The following is a 23,788-nucleotide window of genomic DNA, read 5'->3' as shown; positions in this document are numbered from 1 at the left end:
GCAACTCCATAAGCTTTCCCTAGAAGAGGGGAAGGTCAGAGGGGAAGGACAAAGAGGTAGCCCGCCAAGGACACAGCACATTCTCTCCAGCTCACCCAGCGGCCCCTAGCAGAGAAACCCAAGCTCTGGATCTGAGGGCACTCAACCTTACCTGGTACTCTCTCGGGATCAGCAAACATAGATTCTACCACCAGGCTACTTCTGGCAGAGAGATCTGGGCCCAGGATCTGGGATTGAGTACATTCAACCTAACTCTTTCACGCGCCACCCAGGAACCAGTCAACATAACCCATCCTGGCAGAGGAAAAGGACAAAGAGGCAGCACACAGGAAAGGTGGACACCGAGTCCTGCGACCACAGTGTCACAGAGCTGACTGTTAGCCTACCCGTGCATGTCCGCATCAGGACCAAAACAGAGAATAATAAGCAAGGGGAACCGCTGTGCATTCCAACTGGTCCTGCAAGAGAATGAGTGAGCCTTCTAGGGAGACTTTGCCCCAGTCCCAGTGCCTCTCCACAGAAGCAACCAGACGAGATGATCCCTGCCACCCACACCCTTAGTGTGGGCATCATAGGGATTCTTGGGATAGCGACCCCAACATTGAAGCCTCCGCCCTGCGCGTCCATCAGGGTAATCCAGGCAAACAATCCCTGGATCTCAGTCAGAACTGCGTAATAGTGGCTTGCAGGCCACTGCAATAGTCAGAGAATCCGTGCATGCACACTGTGCCCACTAAAAGTGCACGCAAATAGCGCCAGCATCACATTCCTTACTGAGGCAAAACTGAAACCACAGTGCACACTCCAAAATGAGTGAACCTCTCTCATCTTCCTGAAAAAACAGTCTAGAAAACAGAAAGAGACGATCATAGCCCGAACTACAATCTCGAGGAACAAACAGTGAGGATTATAAATAACCAGATGGCTAGAGGCAGACGTAAGAACACTCCCAACAAAAATCAGAACATAATGAACTCACCAGCAACCCCACAAAACAATGGACACTTCAATTCACTAGATATACAAGAAAACGACCTCAAAACTATGTTTCTCCAGCTATTAGAGGCCCATAAAGATGAAATGAGCAAAGCCCTCAGAGAAATAGCCAAAGAAATCGAGACTAACCAAGAGGAAACAAATTGTGCTCTCAGAGAAATGACCACGAAAATTGAGGCAAACAGAGAAGAAATATACAAAGCTCTCAAAGAAATGTCCACACAAATGAAGGCAAATAAAGAAGAAATAAACAAAGCTCTCATAGAAATACAGGCAATTATACCCAAAGAAGTAGAGGCACAATTACTGATACATAGAGAGGAAACGGACAAAAAAATAGAAGCTATCATTGAAAAGCAGGAGTCCACATTCAAACAGATGAAGGAAATGGTGCAAGACATGAAAACAGATTTAGAATCAATAAAGAAAACACAAATAGAGAAAAACCTGGAGCTGGAGAACATAGAGAAAAGATCAGGAACTACAAAGGTAAGCATCACCAACAGAATACAAGAGATGGAAGAAAGAATCTCAGGAGCCGAAGATGCAATTGACAGTCTCTCAAAGAAAAAATGAAATCAGAAAAGCTCCAAACACAAAACATCCAAGAAATCAAGGACACCATGAAAAGACAAAACCTAAGAATAATAGGAGTAGAAGAAAGAGAAAACATCAAGGTCAAAGGTCCGGAAAATATTTTCAAGAAAATTATAGAAGAAAACTTTCCCAACTTAAAGAAGGAGATGGCCATAAACATACAAGAGGCCTACAGAACACCAAGTAGACTAGACCAGAAAAGAAATTCTTCACGTCACATCATAGTCAAAACACTGAACCTACAAAACAAAGAAAAAATTCTAAAAGCAGCAAGGGAAAAAGGCCAAGTAACATATGAAGGTAGACCTATCAGAATCACACCAGATTTCTCAACAGAAACTATGAAAGCCAGAAGGGCCTGGACAGAAATCATACAGTCCTTAAGGGACCACAGATTCCAACCCAGACTACTATACCCAGCAAAACTTTCAATCAACATAGACAGAGAATTCAAGATATTCCAAGACAAAACCAAATTTAAACAATATCTACATAGTAACCCAGCTCTACAGAAGTTACTAGAAGGGAAACTCCAAACCAAAGAAAACAACTACATCGAAGGAAACAGAGGAAATAGATAACTACACAACAACAACAACAACAACAAAAAACAAAAGAAGACAAGCAATGAAACTCAGTGACACCACCAACACCACATCTAAAGTAAGTAACAATTGTTGGTCACTAGTTTCTATCAACATCAACGGACTCAACTCCCCAATTAAAAGACACAGACTAACAGAATGGTTGCGGAAACAGGATACATCATTCTGTTGAATCCAAGAAACACACCTATGCAACAAAGGTAAACACTACCTCAGAGTAAAGGGCTGGAAAAATGTCTTTCAAGCAAATGATTCCAGAAAACAAGCGGGAGTAGCCATCCTAATATCTAATAAAATAGACTTTCAACCCAAGTTAATCAAAAAAGATAAGGAGGGCCATTATATTCTCATCAAAGGAAAAATCCACCAAGAGGACATCACAATTTTGAATATCTATGCCCCAAATACTAGAGCACCAACATTCGTAAATGAAACAATATTAAAGCTTAAATGACACATTGATCCTAATACCTTAATAGTAGGAGACTTCAACACTCCACTCACACCAAGGGACAGATCAACTAGACAGAAAATAAATAGGGAAATAAAAACACTTACAGAGACCCTAAATCAAATGGACCTAATAGATGTCTACAGATCTTTTCATCCAAACTCAAAAGAGTGTATCTTCTTTTCAGCACTGCATGGAACCTTCTCCAAAATAGACCATATAGTTGGTCATAAAGCAAGCCTCAACAGATACAAAAAGATTGAAATAATCCCTTGTATTCTATCTGACCACCATGGACTTAAGCTGGACCTCAACAACAACAGAAATAACAAACAGCCTACACGCACATGGAAACTGAACAACTTTTTACTCAATGACAGCTGGGTTAAGGAAGAAATAAAGAAAGAAATTGAAGACTTCCTAGAACTCAATGAAAATGAAGGCACAACATACCCAAATTTATGGGACACATTGAAAGCAGTGCTCACGGGAAAATTTATAGCACTAAGTGCCTGCAAGAAGAAATTCGTAACATCACATACAAACAACTTAATGGCCCAACTGAAAACCCTAGAAAAAAAGAAGTAGATACACCGAAGAGGAGCAGACAGCTGGAAATAATCAAACTCGGGGCTGAAATCAATCAATTAGAAACAAATAAAACTAGTCAAAGAATCAATGAAACAAAAAGCTGGTTCTTTGAGAAAATCAACAAGATAGACAAACCCTTAGCCAAACTAACTAAAAAGCAGAGAGAATCTATACAAATCAACAAAATCAGAGATGAAAAGGGTGACATAACTACAGACACTGAGGAAATTCAAACAATCATTAGGTCATATTACAAAAGCCTATATGCCACAAAATTGGAAAACCTAAATGAAATGGACAATTTTCTTGATAGATTCCATCTTCCAACATCAAGTCAAGATCAGGTAGAAAGACTGAACAGCCCTATATCCCCCAAGGAAATTGAAGCAGTCATTCACAGTCTCCCCTCCAAAAAAAGCCCTGGGCCAGGTGGTTTCAGCGAGGAATTCTACCAGACCATCAAAGAAGTGCTCACACCAATTCTCCTCAAACTATTCCACAAAATAGAAACAGAAGGTACATTACCAAACTCATTCTATGAAGCAACAGTCACCCTGATACCTAAACCATACAAAGACCCAACAAAAAAAGAGAACTTCAGACCTATCTCTTTTATGAACATTGATGCAAAAATACTCAATAAAATACTTGCAAACCGAATCCAAGAACACATCAAAGATATCATCCACCACGATCAAGTAGGCTTCATCCCAGGCATGCAAGGGTGGTTCAACATACGGAAATCCATCAATGTAATCCACCACATAAACAAACTGAAGGAGAAAAACCACATGATCATCTCCTTAGTTGCTGAAAAAGCATTTGACAAAGTCCAACACCCAGTTATGTTTAAAGTCTTGGAGAGATCAGGAATACAAGGCACATATCTAAACATAGTAAAGGCAATATACTGCAAGCCTATAGCCAACATCAAACTCAATGGAGAGAAACTTAAATCAATCCCACTGAAATCAGGGACAAGACAAGGCTGCCCACTCTCTCCCTACCTCTTCAACATAGTACTTGAAGTCCTAGCCAGAGCAATAAGACAACTAAAGGAGATCAAGGGGATACAAATCGGAAAGGAAGAGGTCAAAGTGTCACTATTTGCAGATGATATGATAGTATATATGAGCTACTCCAAATATTCAACCAGAGAACTCCTCCAGCTGATAAATACCTTCAGCAAAGTGGCAGGATACAAAATCAATTCAGAAAAATCAGAAGCCCTCCTGTATACCAAAGACAAAAAGGCCGAGAAAAAAATTAGGGAAACAACACCCTTCACAATAGCCACTAACCACATAAAGTACCTTGGGGTGACACTAACCAAGCAAGTGAAAGACCTGTTTGAGAAAAACTTCAAGTCTCTGAAGAAAGAAATTGAAGAAGATCTCAGAAGTTAGAAAGATCTCCCGTGCTCATGGATTGGTAGGATTAACATTGTGAAAATGGCCATCCTGCCAAAAGCAATCTACAGATTCAATGCAATTCCCATCAACATACCAACTCAATTCTTTACCAGACCTTGAAAAAAAGATTCTCAGCTTCATATGGAGAAACAAAAAACCCAGAATCTCCAAAACAATCCTGTACACCAACAGATCATCTGGAGGTATCTCCATCCCCGATCTCAAGTTGTATTACAGAGCAATGGTAATAAAAACTGCATTGTATTGGCATAAAAGCAGAAATGAGGATCAATGGAACCGCATAGAAGACCCAGAAATAAACCCACACACCTATGAATACTCGATTTTTTACAAAGAAGCCAAAACCATTCAATGGTAAAAAGACAGTATCTTCAACAAATGGAGCTGGACCAACTGGATGTCCACATGCAGAAAAATGAAAATAGATCTATATTCATCATCCTGCACAAAACTAAAGTCCAAGTGGATCAAAGACCTTAACATAAAACCAGATACTCTAAATCTGTTAGAAGAAAAAGTGGGGAACAGCCTAGAACTCATTGGCACAGGAGACAACTTCCTGAACAGAACACCAACAGCACAGGCTCTAAGAGCAACAATCAATAAATGGGACCTCATGAAACTGAAAAGCTTCTGTAAAGCAAACGACACTGTCATCAAAACAAAACGCCTGCCTACAGATTGGGAAAGAATCTTCACCAACCCTTTATCTGACAGAGGACTAATATCGAGTATATACAAAGAACTAAAGAAGCTGAAAAGCAGCAAACCAAGTAATCCAATTAAAAAATGGGGAACAGAGCTAAACAGAGAATTCTCGACAGAGGAATATCGAATGGCAGAGAAACACTTAAAGAAATGCTCATCCTCATTAGCCATCAGAGAAATGCAAATCAAAACGACCCTGAGATTTCACCTTACACCCATCAGAATGGCCAAGATGAAAAACTCAAGGGACAACACATGCTGGAGAGGTTGTGGAGAAAGGGGAACCTTCCTCCACTGCTGGTGGGAATGTAAACTGGTACAACTACTCTGTAAATCTATCTGGCGCTTTCTAAGACAATTAGTAATAGTGTTTCCTCAAGACCCAGCTATACCACTGCTGGGTATATACCCAAAGTTTGCTCAAGTACACAAAAGAGATAGTTGCTCAACCATGTTTATAGCAGCTTTATTTGTAATAGCCAGAACCTGGAAACAACCCAGATGTCCATCAACGGAGGAATGGGTACAGAAATTGTGGTATTTTTACACAATGGAATACTACTCAGCAAGCAAAAAGGAGGAAATCATGAAATTTGCAGGCAAATGGGGGGATCTAGAAAAGATCATCCTGAGTGAAATAGCCCAGAAGGAGAAAGACAAACACCGTATATACTCACTTACATAGAACTATAAGATGTGATAAACATAATGAAATCTGTACACCTAAAAAAGATAATCAAGAGAGCAGACATGGGGTAAGATGATCAATCCTCGTTTAGAAAGACAGATGGGATGTGCATTGAACGTATGACAGGAGTTTACTGAGCGCATTTGAAAGACTCTAACTAGCAGTGTTTTCAAAGCAAAGACTCATGACTAAACCTTTGGCAGAGTACAGGGAATCATAAGAAAGAAGGGGAGTTAGTCTGATGGGGAAAGGATAGGAGCTCCACAAGGACCAAATATATCTGGGCACAGGGTCTTTTCTGAGACTGACATGCAACCAAGGACCATGTATGGATATAACCTAGAACCTCTGCTCAGATATAGCCTGTGGTAGCTCAGTAACCAATTGGTTTCCCATAGTGAGGGGAACAAGGACTATTTCTAACAGGAACTCAATGACTGGCTCTTTGGCCTCCCCACCCCCCAAGGGAGGAGCAGTCCTGTTAAGCCACAGAGGAGGACTTTGCAGCTAGTCCTGATGATACCTGATAAAACAGGATCAGATGAATGGGGAGGAGGTCCCCTCATCAGTAGACTTGGAAAGGGGCACGGTGGAGATGAGGGAGAGAGGGAGGGACTGGGAGGGAATGAGGAATCGGGACATGGCTGGGATACAGAGTTAATAAAATGTAACTGATAAGAAAAAAATAAAATTCAAAAAAAAAAAAGAAAATAAACCTCACAAAGTATCACACAATCTTCATATATCTGTCATCGCCCTAAGACCCCACAGTTACATTACACACACACAACATTCTTTTTCTGAAATAAATCTCATTGCTGTTACATTATCTAACACCTCTAGACAATTCTCTTAGAAGGCAGTTCTTCAAGATGATTTGACATATAGAAAATAAGGGAACGTGAAGAAGCATGGAACTTCAAACAATATATACATACATAAACACATAGTATTGAGCATTTTAACATTAACTAATTGCTGACATTCAATCGAGGTTGGAAACCAAACATCTTAAAGGAATTTGTGAAAATGCAAAAAAAGTACCATGCTTTCTCAGAGACCCTCCTGTAAAAACTATGATCACACACTGTCAGATAGAATTAAGCAATGCATCACACAGATGATGGAGATCCCATTCTATACATTACAGCAGAAAACTATCTATCACAAATTGGAAATGAAGCCCAAGATGAACAGCCACCACAGAAAGAAAATATCGGAACAACCTCTTAAATGTCTGTGAATGGATTTGCTACACATACATGAGTGAATGCTTACACAAGTAAAACATTCACGAGTAAACGTATATTAGCTTAAGAATTTTAGCTTAAGAATTTTTTTAATTTCCGTTATGTGATATCAGTGTGTCTTTCCATGTTTATGTGCCTGTCCATTCTGGTTTCCATGAAAAACAGACCCTTTGATATTCTTGTGCCAGTAATTATAGAAAGTTGTCAAAAAAAAAAAAAAACTGACCTAGGTTCTGGGAATGAACTCGACTTAATTGTAAAGCCGTGTCTGTAGTACTGAAAATATCTTAAATCTTTATATATCATCTTGATGTCAAGAAGTAGAAAAGAACACATAGAAGAGAGCAACCCTATTTGTATATAAAATTTGATGACTTTTCACATAATAAATGTTTTCAATTTCCAAAAAAGAAACTTTTTAAAATCTGTTTATCATAGCCTTGGAGGAAGTAAATTATTTACTGTGTTCACTTAAATGTAACGGTTGTGGTATAAATTGTGGTTGTGGTCTGAATTGAAACATTGGAATAAATACAATGCTTGTTTTAATCCATATTTTTAAATGTATCGATTTAGAGCACTTTATAATTTCATCCATAAAATTGTTACACTCTAAGTATAAAATGTTTAGATAGTTGTACCTAATTAGGTAGGATAATTTTTGTGCTGATAACTATTATATCCATGAAACATACAGCAAACTGAATTTCCTCAGGGTTTTTATAGTGTATGAATGGCGTGCCTAATGTACATCTTGTTAATGACAGAATCGTTTTGATGCTTTAGAGAAACTTTCTTACAACTTCACAGTATCAAAGCCATGGTCTTCAAAAGCTGATAACAGGTAGATTTTCTGTTTGCTTTTATCCACTCCTTTGCCAGAACTTGGTGTATGTAATGTGTGATTTCACCTCTCTCAATATTTTTAAGTCTATAATACTTCATAAAATGAGGTGAGCTCATTTTATAACAAACTCCTTTTGTCTTGCCCAGTCAGAAAAATACTACAGACCCCCATATTTTCAATAGCTTACATGAGTAAAATATTATTTATAGGCTACAAATAATACAAGTAAATTTGTTTGTAGTATATGAGTCTATGTTCTATTCTTCCCTTTTCCCCTGTAAAATACATTTGTTTGTTTGAGCTTATGTTTACGGGTGTTCTCCTTGCAAGTATGTTAGTGTCCCACATATTAGTCTGGTACCCCCAGATGTCAGAAGAGGCCACTGAATCTCTGGATTTAGAATTACAAATGGTTGAAAGCCAGCTTGTGGGTGCTGGGAATTGAACCAACGACCTCTAGAAGAGCAATCAGAGCTTTTAAAGTTACTTTGACTTTCTTGGTTAATAATCACAATTCCCAAATCACAATATATATATATTGCTCAAGTGATTCATGGAGAGAAGCATCTCACTATCACCAGTACTTTGGTTTATAGATCTTTAAACATATATTTGTTTTCTCAATCCACCATTACATGTAAATCTAGTATCCCTGATCCCCTGACCCCGTAACCCCTTGAGCTCAGCAAATCAAAAACATTCACCCTCAAAATCACTTCCACAGCTCAAGGTTTGCAAATCCCCGATTTCATATAAATGTGCAGGGGTGCATGTTGCTGGGGTTGTGTGCTCCCTGATACATTCAGCCTTCCGCCATAACCTACTGTGAGTCCTCATTTATCACCGCCTCCCCCACTCCCGCTAGGCTGCATCTCACCAGGCATGGGGTTTCACCTGCATCTCTGCCATGCTCAGCATAGCAGCACGACCAAGAGCTGTTAACACTTTGGTGTTGCCATAGGCTTTGGAAGGCCAGAGTTTCCACTGCCACCAGCAATCTCATTCTAAAGAAGCTAAACTGTACTATTCCATGGACAACCCCTTTCCCTCCCTGGCTTAGCCCATGGGCCTAGCCACAAACTGCTCTAGCTGCCCCCAAGAGAAACAGAACCCTCCTTCTCCATCTGGAAGCCAGTTCCAGGCCACCTGCCAAAATTCAGGACCCAGCCAAATGAAAGTCAGAATAATGTATTTTTTTCAGACACAGTGGTACATGCCTATGAATAAGCATAGCACTTAGAAGGAAAAAGAACAAGAGGGTATTTGTGGCAGATTGAATGAGAATTGCTCCTTTAGACCCATATATTTGAATGTTTGGTCACCAGTTGGTGCAACAGTTTGGGAAGGATTAGGACATGTGTTCTTGTTAAAAGAATAAAATGTCACAGGGTGGGCTTTGAGGTTTTAAAAGCCCACATCAATCCAAGTTAATGCATGTTCTCTCTCTCTCTCCCTCTCCTTCTCTCTCTTTCATCCTTGCAGATCACAAAATAAACTTTCATCTATTGCTTCCAATGCTTTCATCTATTCTGGCCATGCTGAAATTTAGAGTATTGAAGAAGGTGTTGGGACTTTGAACTAAGAAACAAGGTGCACGCTGTATAGGTGAGGTACTTCCTCTTTGCCTGAGGTACTGGGGATAACAGATACAAGGTACCACAAATACCAGTACTTAGGTTCAAGCCTAGGTTTTCTTGCTTGTGCTACATGCACTTTATCAAAAGTTGCATATTTCTAAAATATATAAATATATATAGTGCATATTCTTTACTTTTTCTTTACAAACTATGGTTTAATTAATTATATAAAGGTTATGATTTCAAAGAATATTGGTAAAGTCACATAAATATGGCATTTTGACATAAACTTTCTCTATATAGACCTGACTAGCCTTAAAATCACAAGATCCAACTGCCTCTGCCTCCTGATTGCTGAGATTAACAATATGCCACCATGCCTGGCCTAAATATTACTTCTTCATTTGACTTTACTTATGAAATGTCCTCATAAACTATATAAATCTTAAGAACTTAAAACACACCAGTAATTGTTTGGATGTATGAGATTTTGCCATATTTAAATTTATTGTTTCAGCACACTATTAAATAGGTTCTTGGTAATAATAAAAATGTATTCTACTCTATCAAGAGTGGCCTTACATTAAGTTAGAAAACACAGGATGTCCCTTTCTCTTTCACCATCTTACATACTGTTATACCACTGTAATACATCTGGTAATGTTTTATTAAAACATTGACTTAGTTACTCTACTGCTGCTGGGGTAAGCCACTGTGACTGAGGCAACTTACAGGAGGAAACATCTCCACTGTCATATAAGGAGGCCATGACTAAGCTGCAGGGCAGCTTCTAGTCAGGCATGGTTTTGGAGCATGAGCTGAGAGCTTGCATACTTCTAACATAAGCTAACACATAAGATAAATTACTACCTTGAGAAGAAGAGACAGTTGCATATTTTCAAAAATTATATTCTTGGAGATACCTCCTGAAGATCTTTACTGTAGAGAATTGTTTTAGCAATTCTGGGTTTCTTGTTGTTCCATATGAAGGTGAGGATTTTTCTTTCAAGGTCTATAAAGAATTGTGTTGGTAATTTGATGGGAATTGCATTGAATCTGTAGATTGCTTTTGGTGAGATGGCCATTTTCACTATATTGATCCTGCCAAGCCATGAGCATGGGAGATCTTTCCATCTTCTGATATCTTCTTCTAATTCTTTCTTCAGAGACTGGAAATTTTTTTCATACAAGTCTTTGACTTGCTTGGTTAGGTTCACACCAAGGTACTTTATGTCCTTTGTGGCTATTATGAAGGGTGTTGTTTCCCTAATTTATTTCTCGGCCCGTTTGTCTTTCGTATACAGGAGGGCTACTAATTTTTTTGGGTTAATTTTGTATTCAGCCACTTTGCTGAAGGTATTAATCAGTTGTAGGAGTTCCCTGGTAGAATATTTGGGGTCACTCAGGTATACTATCATATCATTTGCAAATAGTGATACTTTGACTTCTTCCTTTCCAATTTGTATCCCCTGATCTCCTTCAACTGTCTTGTTGTTCTAGCAAGGATTTCAAGAACAATGTTGAATAGATATAGAGAGAGTGGGAAGCCTTGCTTTGTCCCTTATTTCAGTGGGAATGATTTAAGTTTCTCTCCATTGAGTTTGATATTGGCTATAGGCTTGTATGTTGCCTTTACTATGTTCAGGCATGTGCCATGTATCCCTGATCTCCAAGACTTTGAACATGAATGGATGTTGGATTTTGTCAAATGCCTTTTCAGCATCCCTAATCTCAAGCTGTATTATAGAGCAACAATACTAAAAACTGCATGGTACTAGTAGGCATAGAAACAGATTGGTGGATCAATGGAATTGAATAGAAGACCGTGACATAAATCCACACACTTATGGATACCTGATTTTTGACAAAGATGCCAAATCCATTCAAAAAGACAGCATTGTCAACAAATGGTGCTGGTCTAACTGGATGTCTATATGTAGAAAAATGCAAATAGATCCATACTTATCACCCTGCACAAAACTAAAGTCCAAGTGGATCAAAGACCTCAACATAAAACCAGACACACTACACTGCTTAGAAGAAAAAGTGTGGAAGAGTCTTGAACTAATTGGCACAGGGGACAACTTCCTTAACAAAACACCAACAGCACAGGCTCTAAGAGCAACAATCAATAAATGGGATCTCATGAAACTGAAAAGTTTCTGTAAAGCAAAAGACACTGTAGTCAGAACAAAACGACAGCCTACAGACTGGGAAAGAATCTTTACCAACCCTATATCTGACAGAGGGCTTATATCGAGCATATATAAAGAACTAAAGAAGTTAAAGAGCAATAAATCAAGTAATTCAATTAAAAAATGGAGTACAGAGCTAAACAGAGAATTCTCAATAGGGGAATATAGAATGTCAGAGAAACACTTAAAGAAATGTTCAACCTCATTAGCCATCAGGGAAATGCAAATCAAAACAACCCTAAGATTTCACCTTACACCCATCAGAATGGCTAAGATCAAAAACTCAAGAGACAACACATGTTGGAGAGGTTGTGGAGAAAAGGGAACACTCCTCCATTGCTGGTGGGAATGTAAACTTGTTCAACCACTCTGGAAAGCAAGCTGGTGCTTTCTCAGACAACTAGGAATAGTGCTTCCTCAAGATCCAGCTATACCACTGCTAGGCATATACACAAAAGAGTCTCAAGTACACAATAAGGACATTTGCTCAACCATGTTTGTAACAGCTTTATATGTAATAGCCAGAAGCTGGAAACAGCCCAGATGCCCCTCAGTGGAGGAATGGATACACAAGTTGTGGTATCTCTACACAATGGAATATTACTCAACAATAAAAAACAAGGAAATCATGAAATTTGCAGGGAAATGGTGGGACTGGAAAAGATCATCCTGAGTGAGCTATCCCAGAAGCAGAAAGATGCACACGGTATACACCCACTCATATACACATATTATATAGGATAAACCTACTGAAATCTGTACATCTAAAGAAACTAATTAAGAGTGAGGACTCTTTCTAAAATGCTCAATTCCTATCCAGAAAAGCAAAGAGGATGGACATCAGAAGGAGAAAAGAGGGAACAAGTCATGAGCTTGACACAGAGGACCTCTGAAAGGCTCTGCCCTGCACACTATCAATGCAGATGCTGAGACTTATGGGCAACCTTTGGGCAGAGTGCATGGAATTTTAGGAAAGAAGTGGGAAATAGTAAGATCTGGAGATGACAGGAACTCCACGAGAGCAACAGAACCAAAAAAATCTGAGCACAGGGGTCTTTCCTGAGACTGATACTCCAACCAAGAACCATGCATGGAGATAACCTAAGACCCCTGCACAGATGTAGCCCATGGCAGTTCAGTATCCAAGTGGGTTCCATTGTAATATGAACAGGGACTGTCTCTGACATGAACTGATTGGCCTGCTCTTTAATTACCTTCCCCTGAGGGGGAAGCAGCATTACCAGGCCACAGAAGAAGGCAATGCAGCCACTCCTGATGAGACCTAATTGACTAGGATCAGAAGGAAGAAAAGAAGACCTCCCCTATCAGTTTACTTGGGGAGGGGCATGCATTAAGAGGGTGGAGGAAGGGAGGGATTGGACCGGGAGGAGGGAGGAAACCACAGGGGAGGATACAAAGTGAATAAAGTGTAATTAATAAAGAATTTTAAAAATTATATTTTATGTCATAATGCTTTCTATATGGCTACTTGAACTTTTATTATTTTATGTGTATCTTCTAATCCTTTTATTACTTTAGATAAATATCAGAATTTTAATCCTAAAACAAATGATCAGTGCCAGATTATTCTGGCCTTGGACAACTTAGCTGACATTTTGAGGCTTTTTGTTACAGTAATGAACACCAACTAACTTCCTTAATAAAATAAATTTGAAAAAAAGACTTAATCTTTGATGCATCATTTTAGTATGTGAGGCTCAATGGGAGATTTTAAAACACTTTGTTAAAATAACAATTGTTTTTTAAATAGGAGAACATAAATTACTATTAGGAAAATTCCAATTAAAAACACAAGAAATGATTATTATTCCCTATTCCAAATAACTACCATATAAACAAATAAGTAAATAAATGCAATGGAGACCTCAAATGCCAATAACATTGCTGAGTAGCTTTCATTAAAATAGGTTATGGCAATGTACAATGAAACAGAAACTTTGATTTAAAAAAAAAATCACTGTCTTGTTACTTTTTTCCTCCTATATCCAATGTCCATCCCATTTGTCTTTCTAAGTGAGGATTGGTCATCTTACTCTGGGTCCTCTTTCCTGTTTATCTTCTTTAGGTGTATAGATTTCATTATGTTTATCATTTCTTATAAGTCTAAGTAAACGAGTATATACCATGTGTGTCATTCTCCTTCTGGGATACCTCACTCATAATGAGGTATAATGAGATCTGGGATACCTCACTCATAATGTGATCTTTTCTAGATCCTACCATTTGCCTGACAATTTCATGATTTCCTTGTTTTTAATTACTGAGTAATATTCCATATTACTTTCAGAGCCTCTGAAAGACTCTACCTAGCACTGTATCAAAGCAGATACTGAGACTCATAACCAAACCTTCAGCAGAGGGCAGGGAATAATATGAAAGAAGGGGGAGTTAATATGACATGGAGAGGACAGGAGCTCCACAAGTACCAAATATATCTGGGCAAAGGGGTCTTATATGAGACTGTTTCTCCAACAAAGGACCATGGATGGATATAACCAGGAACTTCTGCTGGGATATAGCCTGTGGTAGCTCAGTAACCAGTGGGTTACCGTATTAAGGGGAATTGGGACTATTTTTGACATAAACTCAATGGCAGGCTCTTTGACCTTCCCACCCACCAAGAGAGGAGCAGCCATGCTAGGCCACAAAGGGGAACTTTGCAGCAAGTCCTGAAGAAACCTGATAAAACAGGATCAGATGAAAGGGAAGGAGGTCCTCCACTATCAGTGGACTTGGAAAGGGGCAGGGAGGAGATGAGGGAGGTTGGGATTGGGAGGGAATGAGGGAGTGGGATACAGCTGGGATATAGAGTTAATAAAATGTAACTAATAATAAAAATAAATTGAAAAAGAAAAGATCACTGAACATTTCTTATAAAACTAAACAGTTGCCATGTAAATTGGTGATTGGACTTTGGGACATTACTCAGCTAATGAAACACTGATAAAACAAAGCAAACAAACTGTGTACCAAACAATGGTCATTGTATCTTAGTAAAAACTGGATTGAGGCAGATAAAGCTGCAGTAGATAAATGGTTGGAAAAAAAATGGGGCACATGTTTCACTATGTAATAAAAATCAGCAAGTGTTTCTTTGTGGTGAAAAAAAAAAAAAAAACACTTGAATGAAGAAGAATGCAAAATAGCCAAGACATTAGGAGTAGGGTTGAAAATTAAAACCTTGTAGAACTTCCAATTTGTTATCTCAGTTTCATGGCAGAGCTTTGATGTGTTCTAAGCTCCCTTCCACTACCACTGTCTTGCAGCCGCATATCCCTGTCATGACGGATTGTTATCTTTTGGAACTCTGAGCACAAATAAACTGTTTCATCTATAAATTTCCTTAGTCATGGTATTTTATCACAACAACAGAAAAGTAACTAACACAGAATAACAATGAATTGCAATCATCCCTAATGACTGAGGAGTTGTTCCTGAAGTCTGTGGGAATAGACAGGAAGGGGAAAAATGGGATTTTCATTATGGTTCATTATGAATCAGCATAGAAGTGTATGAGCCCAGAGAAGTGATTAAATTATAAATAACAGTGCGCAAACACTTCTTTAAAAAATAAAGACATTAATATCTTCGGAATTTGTCATTGTTACTGGCTGTTACAATTTACTTTTGTAAAACGCTGTCCCCTAAGGAACTTAGGCACATTGCTTTTACATACATGTGTATGGAACTGTATCAAAACATGATTTTACATGAAGCTTAACAGATAATATGTCATAAACAATATGTATAACTACTTGCAAATATATGCATAGATGCAAATAAAATTATTTTTAATTATAGATAAAAAGAGGCAAGGGGTAGAGCTTAATAATAATCAAAGAAAAAGAGGCTATCAACTGGACAGTGTGGGAGAGGCACATGAGAGGGGCTCCAGAGAAAGCAGTGAGAAAGCCTTAAGGGAAAACAAGGATGGGATAAAGTAATGTAATTCTATTTCAGTTCTTATTAATAAATTTTTTAAATGTCTTTATTATTAATAGCATAAGCAAATTTTGTTTATGTAACAAAATAAAGTAACAAAAACATTGGAACCCTAAAACTATTTTTGCATATTTTTATATAGAAACTACATAAGGAAGATTTAAATAGTAAGTTGTCTTCGGTGAGGTATATGTCATAAATGTTAAATGGCCTTTATGTTAGCACTCTTAGTACTCAGACTGATGACTCTGTAGTACCTAAAATCTACCATTTAATAAAAATGAAGAATGGTGTATTGAACTCCTAGAGAAAAACTAGTAGATGAATATGTCACCACTATAATCATAATTTAGATTGTTAACCACTGTAGTTACACAACATTTAATCCTATTTTGATAATATATGTATACTTCATATAGTTTTATGCTATGTGTAGCTTAATATATTATAAATGTATATATGGTTTTATATACTTTGTTCCCAGAATTTTTAGTATACTGCAGTGTTCAAGACTAAAAGAATATACATAAAACCAAAACTATTTGCAATAGGTAGGTTCCATAACATACGTTTTATAACAAATTCATTTTAAGATTAAAGTATTATTAATTTTTTCATTTTCTATGTTTTTTTCTGCTTGTATAAGTTGACACTGTTTTCTGTGAAAACTAAGTACTTAGAATACAATTTCTTTATTTTTAATTAAACTCAAACCATGCAATATTCTTTGCATAGAAAAGAAATAGGTACTTTTTACCAATGGCATCTTCTTCTCTGTAATATTTAGTAGGGTAGCACTGGGGAACCTACTCATCACTTAATAAAAATTATTTATGTAAATCAACTATAGGGGATTTTGAGGAGAACTGATTTTCTTTCCTACAGAGTCATGTCATATGAGTTTTATAAAATTGTATTTTAATAAGTGTTCTAATAATTGTAACATTAATCCAATAACTACACTCTCGTATTCTGTTTTTTTTTCTTTTTAACTGTGAGTTTTAGTTTTCATTGCAAAGTGAGCGTTTTCTTTTTCATTGTGGAGTTGGGTGACGCACACGTACACATCCAGGTGCGTACGTGTGCACACACATACATCCAGGCACACACACACACACACACACACACACACACACACACACACACACGACATTTAATAACCTTCATGTATGTTACTTCCTAAATAGAAAACTAGTAGTACCAGCTCCTTTGTGTGTAAACAAAGCATATTTTTGTTCTTTTACTTAGCTTCTACCTGTTTGCTTTGGGACAAGTGATCTAAAATCTCCTGTTGAAGCCTGAGGTTGTGTTTTATGAAATTAAACAAGAAGTGGGCACCAAAGAGCATTTCAGAACCATTTCCAGATTCCCTGTGCCAAGATTCTGACACAGATTTAATTTTTACTTTAGGAAATCAGATTGGGTCCTGAAAGCACCATTTCCTTGTCAACTTCGATGCTAAAGAAAGCTCCCAGTAGAATTTTCCTAGAAAGACTAAAGTAGCATAGTTCAATAAAACAAGTAAAAAGTAAATGGCAATAATTCAATGAAGTGTGGCACCTGGGGAAACGAAGTCTTTAAAAGCACCGTTTAAGCATTTCTTAAGATGCTTGATGGAGCAGCTCCCGATGGACCAAAGCAAGGAGACGAGACACGCAGCATTAACCTGCAGACCTACCATTATAGCATGGCAGAGGCCTCCTACCTGAAGGGGTCAGGCCTGGAGAAAGAAAAGGGAGGAAAGCTGACAGAGCGCCCCGGGAGCCTATCGATCCACGGACTCTCTTCTGGTAACCATTACAGAGACAAGGGTTGACAGTAATTAAAATGACTTACACACTGGTGTGGTTTCAAACTCAAATCTTCGACTGAAGACACCGTAGCCTGCTGCTGTACGTGCTCGAATTTGGAAGACATACACAGACGCAGGTTTCAGGCCCTCTGCAGTGATAGCGGTCTCTTTAGACTTGATGATTGTGTAGCTGGATTCTTGGTCCTTGAATTGCACATGTAACACAGGGGGAAAAAAAAATCAGTCCTTAATATATAAAACACCAAAAGCAAAAAGGAAACCTCATAAACTGGACTAGAAATCAATGACTTTCTATTATACAGACATTGAAAGCAAAACCAAAGACCTATCTGCTACCCCTGAAGCAGTTTTGTTGCTCTCAAATGTTTCCAGAACTTAAATCTTTTAATATCTTGCTGGTCTTTCCGAAATTAAAGTTCCCAGGACCCACAGGATGGCTCAGCGCCACCTGCAACTCTAGTTTCAAGGGAGTCCAAGGCTTTTGTCTTAAGTCTGCAGGATCCTGTAGTCCCATGATACACATATGTACATATATACATAAACACAGAGAGAGAGAAATAAATTTTTAAAAACATTGCAGGAGACTGCAATTTTACTCAGCAGACTGCAATTTTCTGACGATGTTCTTGCTTCTGTAGAAATGTCTTTTCGCAATATGCCTAATCTATTTTCTAGTCCTACAGAATGCTGAAATTATCTCTTGAATATTCGGGTTACATGTAAGCGTTAAGTCTTCTACGAATTTGATTTTTAATTATATTTAAAGTTTGGGAGTTGAAATAAGTACTTCGAGAAAACTTCAATTTTGACTGATTTTATCTAAACAGGAAGTGGTAAATAAATTGTAAGAATAAATGACTTATTTATTTATTTTTTTTTTCATTTTATAGAAGGCCCTGTTGTAAGCAAAACTAGTAAATTGGTGGACAGAAATAGAACAAAAACGAAATGGCTCCCCACTAAGCCTATGGCCTCTCTGTGTCTAAGGATAAAGGGAAGCAGTTACCGTAACACTCTAATCGCAGGCAGACTCACTTTTACTCCAATTTTTACTTTGGAATACGACCTGTTGCCTGAGTGTCCTCAATAGAATGTTGTAAGAATGAAGCAAGTAACGTGTATGACTCCACCTTACAGACTACTATACATAGTCTAATGGATGCTCAACTCACCCTAATTCCACACAACCAAGGCATAATGACTCTGTATCACCACCTAGACTACAGAGAGCATAAACCTCTAAGCAAACTTCTTTCGAAGCAGTTTTCTAGTCCTTATTTATATTCTTCAACATATCAAGTCGCCAACTATCTAGTTATATTCAAATTCATCGCTAAATTGGGGCTGTCCAATTTCTAAATGAAATTGGTTTTGTGATTCATTCTGGACTGGTGTTGATTTTTAGCTTCTAATGCAGAGATTAAGTGCTTAATCTGTATCGAGGAAATTTGACTACTAATTTTTAAGAGAGTTAAAGTACATAATTAAAAGCCAGAAGATGAATACCAATTTCTTTATTCATAAGCTCTTCAACTATCTATTGTGTTGGTGCTAGGAGAACAGCAAATAAAAGCTTTTCATTTCTTCACATGTTCTTAAATACTGTAAACAGCTTTTCATAATCTATTATAGTTACAGAGAATAGAGAGGATGCTCGTTTATGACTGAATAAATCCGATTATATTATTCACTACTTTTCAGTTTTGAGCCTAAATACTACCAGTTCTCAGTAATAAACTTTCCAGTTTGGCAACGATTGCAGCAATAGCTTTCAGTAGAAAATGATTAAGTTTGCTAATATTATTTTCATCTCTATGAAGGAAGTTTAACTTCATGAAGAGCAATCTACTAAAAACTACTGCTACATTAAGATATATATGCTACAACTTTTGAAAATAATAAAGTTTTTTAATATAAAAGAGGGAGGACCTTTTAAAAGCACAAGAATATTGACATTTGAATTCAAGATATCTGACTAACATGCATCTATAGGACTCCAGACATCAGATTGTTCTTTGAAATGGAAATGAAAGTCTATCAGTACAAGTGAGAGCAAAACCATAGCACAACAAATGGTTAAACTTGATTACCCAAAAGCTTCTAAGGGTGAAAATAATGAAGAGCAACAATAAAATGCATTCTTTAAATACATTTTATTTTTCTTGTTACCAAAATAATTTTGAAGTCATTATACAAAAACTGAAAGGCTATTTGAAATAATGTGTGACCCAGCATCAATTTCATAAAAGACAGCATTGTTTGAATTTATGATTAACATCTTAGTTGCTCTATACCTATCATCTGATTGCCCTTTGTGCTGCAGAGTTAGCTCAATACTATAGTTTAAAAAATAATTTAGGGAAGACAGTACTCAAGTGATTAAAACCTATTATTACACACTGTGAATAATCTCAGTATTTTACAAAATGTATTTCACTCTTTAAATCATTGTGAGAGGTTAATTTCCATCTTCCCACAAACTCTATGTATACCTCTTCAACAACCACAGGCACCTTGTGCCAACTCATTGGTCAGGGTAAGGGTGTTCACTGCATTGGTGCCCCAGCTGAGCAAATGAGCTACATTCCCCAGCTGCTCCATGAACACTGCTCACATGTAGGGAGGGGAGGGCACAGCAGAGGAAGCCAGCTGGCAAATAGCCTGTCAAAGGCAGCTTCCTTTTCTTCTGCCTTTAATTAAGAGATGGCAAGAGGCCCATCACCAGGCCGGAGCATAGGAGTCCAATGACCTCCATTAGAGCAGGGCATTGGTGTGTAGATGTGCCAGCTGGCAAGTGTGTGTGTCCTCGAAGGCTGTGCCACCTGTGGCTGGCCAAAAGCCATCCAATAAAAGAGTGGTGTCACTCAGAAGTTTCCAAATGAGCTCTGAAAATCTACCAAAAGCCCCACCTCAGCATGGTTTAAAGGCTCATTATCTTTTTCCTTCTAGAAGTATTAGGAAAATCTTGATGTGCACATGAGAATATTTAATAATTTGACTTGATAAAAGTTCAAGGACTTAATAACATTAACAAAAAATTTATAACTTCAACCAGTCTACATATTGTTACTTTAAAATGTGTTCAAAGACAACTTATTATTAGTGGATTTTACCCTTATCATATAGAAACCGTCTTCCCAAAATAAATGTGTTTGTGTGTGTGTGTGTGTGTGTGTGCGCGCGCGCGCAAGCACGTATCTATGCACCCTTGCATGCTGATGTGTGTACATGCATACACAGGGTCTCATTTACACTTATGCACGTGTGATTGAAAACCAGAGGGCAACGCTCAGTAGCATGGTCACAAATACCATTTACCTGTACTGAGATACTCTCTCATTGACTTCAAGAACAAAATTAGCTAATCAAGATTGCCAACCAGAAAGGCCCAGTGGTCCTCCTGGATCTACCTCCAGAGCACTTGGATAACAAGTATGCATGAGCACATCTGAAATGTTTACATGGGTTCTAGGTTTCAAAGTCAGGCATTCACACATTTTCAGAAAGTACTTTTCCAACTGAGATTTCCCCAGCTTGTAAATCATTTTCCTTACTCTCCGTTGTAGAGACAAGAAAACATAAAAATATACCATTAAATGCAAACTATTGAAGAAGAGATCATTTTGGACTCAGATAACTGAAAAGAAATTCCCTTTTGAAGAAAATCGTTCCAGAACATGGATGGAGTTCATAAGGAATAGCAGCAGAAACTACCACTTTCCAAGACACAGTTTAGGTTTGTGTTCTAACAGAAGCCACAGCTTAAAGAATGAACGAGACAGACATTCTTGGTCATACTGAATCAAGCACGTAAGTAAAGTCAAGGTTACTAACCAGAGATTAGTAGGGAAGGGATTCTAGAGGTAAAAGTATGTATACTGTTAATTGGTCTACATAATTGATTGAACAAAGAAAAAAGAATGGAATCACACAAGTGTTCAGGGTTTGTGCTGATAAATTGTATTTCAGCTAAGATAATGAAATATAAGTATCTCCATAGTTTTTTTTTTCTGTAAACTTATAATTTTTCCATTTTTACATGTTAAAATCCATTTTAATCCATATAATGATGGAAATATAAACTGCTTATAATCAAGGTTAGCATGTGTTTCCTGATGTGATTATTTAATTCTGTGCAACTTTGCATTGTGTAGATTAGTAACTGTTAGAAACACAAATTGGAAATCGTTGAGGTTGGCCTAATGCTAATACTGGTCCGGAAGATCTGGTTACTGTCTGCTGGATACAGGCATCTTGGTTTGTGTAAACCTGTCTAAGGCTTACCTGACTGGTTAATTAAACAGCCTATACCTGGGAAGGGCAGAATGGGATAGGCTGGCTAGGATTCACCGGCTTTTAAGGGGAATCATGGGAAACCAACGGATGAGAGGAGAGGAAGAAGGATGCCGAGACGCATTAGCATGGAGAGGAAACCACGTGGGGCTGGGAGGAAGGACTCCAATAATGGCGTGAAAAGGTCCAGAGGAAGAGTAAAAGCAAGTATTTATAAGATTATGCATGGAAGATAGAATGGTTAAGGAGGATGGCATTCAATGGGGATTGGGAGATGGGTGGTGGGTTGATTCAGACGTTGTAGGTAGAAATACCTGCCCTGCCCAAGGTAAATAAAGCAATTATAAAATTTAACAGGTGTCTGTGTCTTATTTGTGATAGTGGGTTAGATGATATTACCGTGATAATCATAAGGCAAATAATAATAAACATTATATAGCCAAATAGCAATTTATTAATTTACAACAATAGACAATGCAATTTAATTTATAAATTACTACACATAGAATGTATTTATATTGCAAATGCCTGGAATGCAGATACAGTTTCTGATTACTAATCTCAGAGGTGTGGGAATCAGTGAGGCCACTACATTTTGGCACATTCACTACAACTTTGTTGACAAAATTTATTTTGTACTGGAAAATAATTTCATCTCAAAAGTGTTCTCTTCATGTACTTAAGTTCATTTAAAGTTACTAAAACTACATATTGTTTTTGTTTTGTTTTGTTTTGTTTTTTACTGTGGAGATCAAGGAAACAGAAAGGACAGTGGAAGAGGAGAACAATAAAAAGAAATTATAATGGAACATGAATGAAATTGGCATGATTAAATCACCTTGACTACATTGTCTGGTAACCTAGCAGATTACTTTACCCAACAAAACAAACAGATAAAAAACCTATAGCTTTTGCAAAAAGATATTTAAGTTATTATCATTCATGTTCTGTATGATCCAATTATTTATATTTGACAGTATGACAATCCTTTAAGATTATTGAAGGATCATCACTGTAGAGGTTAAAAACCTAGATGTAATACACAGATAGCTTTCGACCATTGAGGTCCCACATGCTTAATCATGGAATCAATAATCAAAATAAGGCATTTCTAAATCCTTACAAATTATGGAAATTATTAATACCTCATTTTCTTAGACTCTTATTTTCTATGCATGCACAATGAGACTTAAATTTGTAAGCAATATTCATTTGGTGATATGTGCATTTCACATGGTTAGGAAAAGATCCATCTTCTTTCTGTTTTTTTTCCCCTCCCTATGTTGGGAAGATTCTCTGGAATCAAAAAGGAAGGTTTTGTGCTTCCTTCTACCTATATTCTTCTTCCTTAAAAGTGGTGTGTATGCTGTCCCTACTAAGCACAGCTCACTCTTTCAAATCCACTGGGTTTGCTTATGTCTACCATGCTCTTGTTATTTATTTCTTCCACGTAGCAGAGATCCAGCACATTTGAGCCAAGGTTTCAACTTTCCCCTTTGAAACATGTAATTTCTTGAACTCTTTGTTTGGACTCAGATTATTGTAAAGATGTGCTGTTTGGGGGAAGTGAAAAGACAAACTGTGTCTTCATTATTTCAGCCACATATGTTACTATAGCAGTAGAAATTCTAAACTTACACTGAGCTTCCAAAAATTTGATTCTGCTTTAAGTAGCTTTCTCGGTTATAGAGTCAAAACAAAGTAAGAAGATGCTTTCCTCCTTTAGATAACAAGTGTGTGTGTGTGTGTGTGTGTGTGTGTGTGTGTGTGTGTGTGTGTGT

At 37.6% G+C, this 23,788-nt stretch overlaps 1 protein-coding gene across 1 annotated transcript in view; it reads right to left on the bottom strand.

The window, feature by feature from the left end:
* The window catches only part of Epha5 (EPH receptor A5), a 324,424-nt gene that overhangs the window by 42,108 nt on the left and 258,528 nt on the right, over positions 1–23,788 (bottom strand). Inside the window, exon 7 of the mRNA XM_055629171.1 lies at positions 17,738–17,897. Coding sequence (XP_055485146.1) covers positions 17,738–17,897 — 160 coding nt within the window. The remainder of the gene's footprint in view (positions 1–17,737; positions 17,898–23,788) is intronic.

This window comes from Psammomys obesus, unplaced genomic scaffold, assembly GCF_907164565.1.
Source record: "Psammomys obesus unplaced genomic scaffold, mPsaObe1.curated_primary_1811, whole genome shotgun sequence".
NCBI classification, from domain to species: Eukaryota; Metazoa; Chordata; class Mammalia; order Rodentia; family Muridae; genus Psammomys; species Psammomys obesus.
The sequence above is the reverse complement of the archived record's forward strand: the minus strand, read 5'-3'. Positions and strand labels throughout refer to the sequence as shown.